Source organism: Gekko japonicus, unplaced genomic scaffold, assembly GCF_001447785.1.
Source record: "Gekko japonicus isolate JY-2015 unplaced genomic scaffold, Gekko_japonicus_V1.1 scaffold864, whole genome shotgun sequence".
Lineage (NCBI taxonomy): Eukaryota > Metazoa > Chordata > Lepidosauria > Squamata > Gekkonidae > Gekko > Gekko japonicus.
The window spans coordinates 29,987-40,140 of NW_015166449.1; the positions used below are offsets into that span (position 1 = coordinate 29,987).

Here is a 10,154-nt window from a genome sequence, read left to right on the forward strand (position 1 = left end):
AGGGTGAAAAATTCTCTCTCTCCACACACCTTCCATAGTTTTATGCTTGTTCATCCCATTTATTTAAGAAGAGGAAGAGATTGGATTTATACCCGCCCTTCACTTGGAGTCTCAGAGCGGCTTCCAATCTCCTTTCCCTTCCCCTCCCCACAACAGACACCCTGTCAGGTAGGTGGGGCTGAAAGAGCTCTTTCGAGGACTGCTCTTGAGAGAACAGCTCTGAGAGAACTTGTGACTGACCCAAGGTCACACCAGCAGCAGCATGTGGAGGAGTGGGGAATCGAACCCGGTTCTCCAGATTAGAGTCCAGCGGTTCTTAACCACTCCACCAAACTGGTTCTCCAAAACATTAAAAACATTTATTAGCTTCCTTTCTTCCTTACGGAGCTCAGGCGGCTCACGGCACAGATAAAATACGCACAATAAATCAAACCTAAAAAAACATAAAAACCAAGATTTGAAATCGCAATTCAGGACTGCTAATAACTTAACCGACTGCAGTGCTTTGCGGGGAGGGGAGCCACGCAGACCCCTCAGCAAGTCCGCATTAAGCCAGGGAGTGCACAAACCCAGGTTGTTGGTGTGCTCAAAATCATGCCCCCTCCTCGAGTGGAAAAATCCCTACTGGAAACACACCCATGACACCCAAATAGAAGTATGCCAGTTCACTGGAAGTTAGTTTCCCTTCCACAATCCGGGATTCTAAACCTGGATTAAACTCTGGTTTAGAATCTTAGTTGGGTGGAAAGGGGGAACTAATGGCCGTGAATCCACACATCTGCATTCACAGGTAAGCAGAGTTAGTTTCTCACCAGGATTCCCGGCGGGAGAAGGGAGGGAGACTCGCGCATGAACCCGGCCAGAGGATGGATTGGTGCAAATTTTGATTTCGTGTCAGACGAACACATGACATTGCCTTCTACTGACTCAGACCCCGGGTCCATCAAAGTCAGTCTGGTCTACTCAGACCGGCAGCGGATCTCCGGGGTCTCAGGCAGAAGAAGGTCTTTCCCATCACCTACGGCCAGATCTTTTTAAACTGGAGATGCCGGGGATTGAACCTGGGGCCTTCTGCATGCCAGGCAGAGGCTCTGCCTCTGAGCCCACAAATTTGTTGTGATGTCTGAAGGAAGCCCATGTTGTGTGAGAGAGTGAAAAACATTGTCTACACCTCATTCATAATTGTGTAAACTACCATGGGTCAGTTTGGTGTGGGAGCCAGTTTGGTGTAGCGGTGAAGTGTGCACCGACTCTTAACCTGGGAGAACCGGGTTTGATTCCCAACTCCTCCACTTGCACCTGGCTGGATGACCTTGGGCAAGCCATAGTTCTGATAAGAGCTGTTCTTGAAAAAGAGCCGTTTCTGTCAGAGCTCTCTCAGCCCCACCTACCTCACAGGGTGTCTGTTGTGGGAAGGGGAAGGGAAAGGAGATTGTAAGCCGCTCTGAGACTCCCTTGGGTAGTGAAGGGTGGGGTATAAATCCAATCTCCCCCTCCTCCTCCTCCTCCTCTCTTCTTCTTCTTCTTCTTCTTATCTTAACCTTGAACTCCTCCTCGTAGGGAAGGGGGCTGCAAAGTCCACCTATTAGCATCCTGCCCCCTCCCCTTTGTCTATTGTTTCAACACCTCCCCCCCATTGGACATATTTTGCACTTGGCAGTGCATAAAGAGGCCATTGTGCCAGAGGATGTGAATAGGACCGCCCTGGGCCAGGGAACTCTACGCTATGCAAAGTTAGCAGATTCTGCTCCTCTGGGCAGGTGGGACTGCTGGCCGACTTTGGTATTTGCTTATTAGATCTGTGTGACTCAGCTTTTTCGAGTGTAATTAAAAAGAGCTCTGGACTCTCGGCTTTAAGAGAAACCCGACTCTGTTTCCCTGACGGTTGTCATCAGAACGGGGGTCTGAGGTATTTTGATGCAGCAAAAAAAGCCACACCCAAGTGAGGGTTGCCAACTCTAAACCAGTGTTCCCTCTAAGCTGAGTTCGTGTGAGCTAGCTCAAAGTTTGGAAGAAGAAGAAGAGGAGGAGGAGGAGGAGGAGGAGATTGGATTTATACCCCGCCCTTCACTACCCAAAGGTGTCTCAGAGCGGCTTACAAACACCTTTCCCTTCCCCTCCCCACAACAGACACCCTGTGAGGTAGGTGGGGCTGGGAGAGCTCTTGACAGAAACTGCTCTTTTTCAAGGACAGCTCTTATCAGAACTACGGCTTGCCCAAGGTCATCCAGCCAGGTGCAAGTGGAGGAGTGGGGACTCAAACCCGGTTCTCCCAGATTAGAGTCCGCGCACTTAACCACTACACCAAACTGGCTCACACATTTTTGTCCTAGCTCAGAAAGGATGCGGCTCCAGAGCAAACTGATTCATGCAGCAGCTCGCTCACAACTTTAATGCCAGTAGCTCACAAAAGTAGAATTTTTGCTCATAAGACTCCACAGCTTAGAGGGGGCATTGCTCTAGACTGGGAAATTCTTGGAGATATGAGGCAAGTCTGGGGGGTGGGGTTTGGGGAGGGGAGGCACCTCAGCGGGGTACAACGCCATATTGTCCACCCTCCAAAGCAGCCATTTTCTCCAGGGGAACTCATCTTTGTAGATCAGCGGTAGTTTTGCAAAATCTCCAGGCCCTACCTGGAGGGTGGCAACCCTCACCCATCCCCTCTTGGGCCTGCCCCCTCAAACTGCAGGATCAACACCTGAACCTCGCAGGAGGTAGCGAGGGCTCAGGAAGAGAACCAGTTCAGCTCTTGCGGAGACTGAGTAATAATTCAAGGCAGTCATTCAATAATTGAGGTCAATAATTCAGGGCATGGGAAAATGGAGAGTGAATCGCGACCCCCGGGTCTGAAACCGAACCTGGTGCTTCTGCATTGCTGCACGCTCTCCCCTTTCCTCAAGTGGCGAGGAGTTCCAGAGGCAGTGCTGGTTGAATTTAGCCTCCTTTGGAGAAGAAACCCCGCTGGAGTCTTAAAGTCTCTTTGCACTCTCAGCTTTATTATCAATACACAAGTGGAGGCAAAGAAGAACTCCTTCAAGGGCAGCACGCCCGTTACTTCAGCTCAGAATCCCAGGGGGAAAGGGGGAGAGAGAGGGAGAGAGAGAGGGAGTTGGGGGGAGAGGGAGGGATTGTGGGAGAAGGCAACCCTACCTGACGCTCAGCTCTCCATACCTGGTCAGCCGTATCCATCACCTTCAGCAGTACCGGCTGTTGGTCGACCACCTCTTCCGAAGCGTATGTGTCCTCTGCAAGACAAAAACAGATAAATGCAAGCCTGTCTGAAGGACGGCTTTTCCCAGATCTCCAAAGCTGAGCCATTACCCTGGGGAGAAAGACTCACGCCTCAACATGCCACTTGGTCACAAGGAGGCTCTGCAGACTACCACTGCGCAAAGATGATAGAAGTTAAACGGGCAATTGGTTACTCAGACACCTTGCCCTCCACTGGTACCTGGAACTTGTCTCCAAGGCAAGTTCCTTCCTGGATCCTGGGTTTGTGCTGAGGAACTCCGCACGGGAGTCCCCCGCCGGCAAGGTAAGTGCCACTTGGCAACCCTAAGCGGAGCAAATGCTAGATGTGGAATGAGCAGATGTGGAACGAGCAGGTAAACCAAAGCAGCAGCCGATTGCGAAAACGGCTGTGTCTGAACCGACACACAGAAACCCCCGAGCAACCCGCTACTAAAACGGATGACAAAGGCTGTCTGAAAGGAAGCCACGGACCCTGAGTTTGCAAGACCTGAGTTTTGGAGGACGTCCATTCATTCATAGGGTCGCCATAAGTCGGAAATGACTTGACGGTGCTTAACACACACAGGTAGCCTTGCCTTGCCTGGCGGCTGGAGCTCCGGGCCGCCTCCCCCGCTCATCCATCCCCGCCCTCTTCTAACGCAATGTTCCCTCTAAGCTCTGGAGTCCTGTGAGCAAAAATTCTCCTTTGTGAGCGACTGGCATGAAAGTTGTGAGAGAGGGATCTGCCTACTGCATCAATTAGTTTGCTCTGGAGCCATCCTTCCTGAGCAAAGACGAAAATGTGTGAGCCGGAGGCTTAAAAACTGTGAGCTAGCTCACTCTAACTGAGCTTAGAGGGAACACTGCTTCTAAGCACCCCGCGGCCTCTGGGCTCGACTCGAAACATCCACCTGCCAAGAACCTGCAACTGGATATCTCAGCCTCCTTGTCGCCGAGACCCCGGTGAAGGCTTTGGCGGCCCCGTGCATATTTCTCCACCGAGGCCCAAACAAGTGGAGAACGAGGGCTATTGTGGTGCCAAGACAGGCCCTGTTCTAAATCCCCATTTTTGGACCTTGAGCACTCCTGGCTTCTGGTGCAAGAGTCTCTCAGGTGTCTGGGCCGTTCACCTGTCATCGCAAGCCCCACAGTCCCTCCCTGGCCATCTCTTCAGCAGGTAAACACCTCGACTCCTTTTACACAGTTGCAGGCATGCTGCATGTAATCGGGGTCGCCAACGACCAGGCGGCACCTGGAGGTCTCCCGCTATTGCAATTGGAGAAAATGGCTGCTTTGGAAGGTGGACCCAATAGCATTAGATATACCAGGGCTGGCCAAACTGTGGTTCGGGAGCCACATGTGGCTCTTTCACACATATTGTGCGGCTCCCGGCAGGGCGGCTGGGGAAATGAAGGGGAGGCAGGCCTTCCCGATTGGTCTTCCCTTCCCCGGCCAGTGTTCCCCTCCCTGGGTAGGCTCAAGGTGAAGGGAGGAGAGAAAGAAAGCAACTTTAAATGCATTCTCAAAGCGCTCCCCCCCCCCCGCTGGCTTGGAGAAGGCATTTGTCTCTTTAAATCCCTTCTCCAAGCGAAACCAGCCACCATGGGGTGGGGGGGGGGCTTGGAGGATGCGTTTACAATTAAAGTTGCTTTCTTTCCACCTCTCCCTCCTTCCCTCCCCCATCTATTTGCTTTCTTTCCACCTTTCTTTCTCCCTTCTAACTCTATGATTCTATTATTCTTTCTCCCCTCCCTCCCCATCTATTTGCTTTTTGTTTCTCTCTCTGTGTTCCTTCTACCCTCCCCCTTCTCTCCCTATCTATTTGCTTTCTTTGTTTCTCTGTCTCTCTCTCTCTCCCCCTTCCACCCTCCCTCCCTCCACCAGCTATTTACTTTCTTTCCACCTTTTTTCTCTTGTTCTTTCTCCCTTCCTTCCTTCCTTCCTTCCTTCCTTCCTTCCTTCCTTCCTTCCTTCCCTCCTACCCCATCTCTTTCTCCCTCTTAGACAAGTAAATATCATTAGCAAACAGACAAATCGCATCGAACAAATACATATCGTTATGAATATCTGTTTTAACCCCTTTTTGTTTTTATTTTTGGCATTCTCATTTAATGTTAGTAAAAAGCAAATTTGCATATTTCCCCAATAAAAACGTGTGTGTAATATTTGCTCACGTCTTGCGGCTCTCAAACATCTGACGTTTATTCTGCGTGGCTCATGCTGAGCACGTTTGGCCACCCCTGATATATACCCTGGCTGAGGCCCCTCCCCTCCCCAAGCCCCACCCTCCACAGGCGCCACTCTCAAAATCTCCAGATATTTCCCAGCCTAGTGCTGGCAATCCGGTGCGTGCTGAACTCTCAGGATCTGTGGACTGGGACTCTAATCTGACAACTGGCAAATAAAGGAGGACCGGAACATCTCGGTTTCCCTCCTAGGGTTGCCAGCCTCCAGGTGGGGCCTGAAGATCTCCCAGAATTACAGTTGGTCTTCGGACTACAGAGATCAGCCCCCCTGAAGAAAATGGCTGCTTTGGAACGGTGGACTCTGGCATTATGCCCTGCTGATGTCCCTCCAGGGATTTCCCAATGCGGAGTTGGCAACAACACATCCCCTGCATCTCTGCGACTTTCATGCAGAGCAACGCAAACTATCTGCTGCTGGGAGGAAAACTCTTTGGCTATAGTTTGAGCCAGTTTGGTATCGTGGTTAAGGGCGCGGACTCTAATCTGGGAGAACCGGGTTGGATCCCCCACTCCTCCACTTGCAGCTGCTGGATGACCTTGGGCAAGCCGTAGTTCTGATAAGAGCTGTTCTCGAAGAAGAGCAGTTTCTGTCAAGAGCTCTCTCAGCCCCACCCACCTCACAGGGTGTCTGTTGTGGGGAGGGGAAGGGAAAGGAGTTTGTAAGCCGCTCTGAGACTCCTGTGTGTAGTGAAGGGCAGGGTATGAATCCAATCTCCTCTTCTCTTCTACACTGTTTGAAAGAGTCCCCCCATCCCGGAACTCCCTCCCCCCTTCAAGTGTCTTGTTTCTCCAGACTGAGAGCCACTGGGCAGATAGACAAGCGACTGTAGTCCTGCCCTGGAAATTCCACCCCCCCACCCAGCCCATTCTGGACAGGCCCAGAAAGGCAAAACAACAGTGACCTTCAAACCAAAGAGGGGGGGGAAATATCTTTCTTGGTCCAATTAAAAATGCCTCTGTGCCCTTTCCTCGCCACTAAATTAATATCGAGTGATTCATGCAGGGAGATATTTTTTCAGAGTTCTGTTTTCGCGGGGACTGCAGAGCTACGGAACAGCTCCCATCCTCTTCCTTGCCTGAAAAACAAAACTCATCTTTAAGCTTTGCAGACAGGATATTTGGGAACTGGACCCTTTTTGGGATTAAGTCCTCAGGCAAGGTTTGGGAGAGTGCTCATAAATCTCGCTAAATTTCGCCGTGTCGTCCAGTCGGTTTGGCAGATGATAATTTCTCGTGCAGGACCCATGGAACGAAATATGCCTAGAATGCTGAACATCTGGCAGCGCAAGATTCTGAAGTCAGCACTACGATCCCCGATCGGCCTGTGCTTGGGGGAAAGATCATCGCACAGAACTGCGAGTCTCTGACTTCAGATGGAGTTAGAAGCGATCCGGACAGGGGAGGTGTAACGTATTCAGAAGCTGCCATGAATACGTTAAGATGTAATGTGAAACATCTCATAAGGAAGCAATGTTAAGCTTCGTCTTGAACAGGGATTGAAGTCCAAGACTAATGCGACCAATCAGGTTCAAATGTATATAAGCGGGAAAGATTCTGATTGGTCCTTATTCGCTCAACCTGATAGGTTGATAACTGTATAGTAGGCGTGGCTACATTAGCCCGGAATGTTTAAATACCGAGCAGCTGCAATGGAAAAGCTGTTCGGGCTATCAGAAGTTGTACCGTGTTAGAGAAGGGATCGTCGAGCTGAAATAAACCTGAGTTTTGCTGAAATCACTCTCTGACTATTTTGTTAAGCACCGGACTTAACAGGAGGCCATTGGATGAAACAAACAAAACCGGAACAGATCATCTCCTGAAGTCAAGTGCAAGGGAGAGGCAAAGCCGATGGAGGGACTTCCTCAGTAGGGTTGGGGAAATCCTTGGAGATTTGGAGATGAAACCTGGAGAGGGCGGGGTCTGGAGAGGGGCGGGACTTTAGCCGCATAGGATGCCACAGAGTCCACCCTCCAAAGCGGTCGTTTTCTCCACGGGAACTGACCTCTGTAGTCTGGGGCAGTGTTCCCTCTAAGCTGAGTTAGTGTGAGCTAGCTCACAGGCTTTTAGACTCCGGCCCACACCTTTTTGTCTGAGCTCAGGAAGAAGGGCTCCAGAGCAGACTAATTTATGCAGCAGCCAAATCACTGGCTCACAGTGATTTGCTGAGCGGTCAGGTTAGAACAGATAAAAGGAAGTACTTCTTCGCCCAAAGAGTGATTGAAGAATTCACTGCCACAGGAAGTGGTGGCGGCTACAAGCATGGGCGGCTTCAAGGGGGAATTGGATAAGCATATGGAGCAGAGGTCCATCTGTGGCTATTAGCCACAAGGTATAGATAGGGACTCTGGGGCAAGTGATGCTCTGTCATCTTGGTGCTTGGGGGGGTCAACAGTGGGATGGCTTCTAATGTCCTGGCCCCACTGGTGGACCTCCCGATGGTACTGGTATTTCTGGCCACTGTGTGATACAGAGTGTTGGACTGGATGGGCCTTTGGCCTGATCCAACATTGGCATCTCTTATGTTCTTATGTTCTTAACTTCAATGCCAGTGGCTCATCCAGTAGAACATTTGCTCACAAGACTCCACAGCTTAGAGGGAGCATTGGTCTGGAGCAATATTCCCTCTAAGCTGCGGAGTCTTGTGAGCAAAAATTCTACTTTGTGAGCGACTGGTATTAAAGTTGTGAGTGAGCAATTTGGCTGCTGGATAAACTAGTTTGCTCTGGAGCCCTCCTTCCTGAGCTAAGATAGAAATGTGTGAGCCGGAGGCTGAAAAACTGTGAGCGAGCTCACACAAACTCAGCTTAGAGGGAACACTGGTCTGGAGACCAGTTTGTAATTCCAGGAGACCTCCTGGTTTCACCTGGAGGCTGGCAACCCTAGGCGTCTGTGTCTATGACAGTTATGGACGAGACCAGGACAGGCTGTCGACCTCAGAAGGCCCCAGAGAGGGTGAGGGCCAGCTGCATGGTAGCCACCTCCGGTAGCCACTTTTGACAGGGGGCCGTAGACACTCGGCTAGGTCAGGAATGGGATTGTCCAAGGTGCCTGGAAAACGCTCAGGCAGGCCCAGGGGTCATTTCCTGCGGGAGCGCACAGGAGCAGAGCTCCGGCAGTAAGGAGCCCAGAGGGCCGGCACATGCAACAAGCCCCGCCCCCTGCTCCCAGCAGCCCTCAGTCAGAGCAAGAAGCAGCCCGGTAAGTTACAGAGCCCCCCCCCAGCCCGCCTTCAGGTACAAGCTCTCCCTCCTCTGTGAGCTAGCAATCCAAAACAGTCCAGTGGCACCTTTAAGACCAAGTTTTATTCAGGTAGAAGCTCTCCCTCCTCTGTGAGGGCAGATCTGCTCGCTTTAGTCACTGTGGCTACGAGTCACTGATAAGACTGCTCCTTCACGAATCTAACTTCCTTTTCAAGCCAGCTAAACTAGTCGTTATCACTAAATCCAGTAGCAGTGATTTAATGACTAAGTGCAGAAGTACTCCTGCTTGTCCACCCTGAATCGGTTGCCCATCAACTTCATTGGATGCCCCTGAATTCTAGTATTATGGGAGGAGTAAACATTTATCCACTTTCTTCACCCCCTTCACAACTTTATCAGGCTCCATGCCAACGCTCCCTCTGAGCTGTGGAGTCTTGTGAGGAAGAATTCTACTTTGTGAGCTACTGGCGTTAAAGTTGTGAGCGAGCTATTTGGCTACTGCATAACTTAGTTTGCTCTGGAGCCATCCCTTCCTGAGCAAACGTGTGTGAGCCGAAGGCTAAAAAGCTGTGAGCTAGCTCACACTAACTCAGCTTAGGGGGAAGACTGGTCTGCAATGCTCCCTCTAAGCTGTGGAGTCTTGTGAGCAAAACGTCCACTTTGTGAGCGGCTGGCATTAAAGTTGTGAGTGAGCGAATTGGCTCCTGCACAACTTAGTTTGCTCTGGAGCCATCCTGCCTGAGCTAAGGCAAAAATCTGTGAGCTGGAGGCTAAAAAACTCTGAGCTAGCTCACACTAACTCAGCTTAGAGGGAACACCGGCTCCATCATGTCTCCTCTTTCTGTTCTCTGAACTGAAGATCCTCAAATTCCTTAGCCTTTCCTCAGGTGAAAAGGGACCCCACCCCTTAACCATCCGGTTTGCCCTCTCCTGCTAGATGGGGAATCTATTATTTATTTCTTTTTTCCATATATACTGCAACGGGAACCCAAAGTGGCTTACAGCACTCTTCCCTCCTCCATTTTATCCTCTCACCAACCTTGTGAGGTAGGTTAGGCTGAGAGCGTGTGACAGGCCCAAGGTCACCCAGCAGGTTTTCATGGCACAGTGGGGAATCGAACCTGGGTCTCCCAGATCCCAGTCCAGTGTTCTAACCACTACACCACACTGTCTTTCTGTGTATTGCAGAAGATTCTCCAGCATATTCTACTCTAGGGCAAAAGCCAGCCCACGTGGGGCACTAGCCCTGCACATTGTTCTGGGTGAACTGAACCAAAAACACTCCCAGATCAGGGCTCTTTTTGTAGAAAAAGCCCAGCAGGAACTCATTAGCATAATAGGCCACACCCAACAGCAGGAACCCATTAGCATATTAGGCCACACCCTGACAGCACAGCTCATTAGCACATTAGGCCACACCCCCATGTTACCAGAAGTGTGGTTATCCAGCCACACCCACCTTTTGCTTGTTATTCTG

The 10,154-nt window shown here is 50.8% G+C and overlaps 1 protein-coding gene across 2 annotated transcripts in view; it reads right to left on the reverse strand.

Annotated features, from left to right (window-relative positions):
• RASL12 (RAS-like family 12) overlaps positions 1-10,154 on the reverse strand; it is a 30,236-nt gene that overhangs the window by 6,088 nt on the left and 13,994 nt on the right. Inside the window, exon 4 of one of the 2 annotated variants that reach the window (XM_015412020.1) lies at positions 3,172-3,245. In XM_015412020.1, coding sequence (XP_015267506.1) covers positions 3,172-3,245 — 74 coding nt within the window. Of the gene's footprint in view, positions 1-3,150; positions 3,246-10,154 lie in introns of both variants that reach the window. The other variant, XM_015412019.1, reaches the window with a different exon arrangement.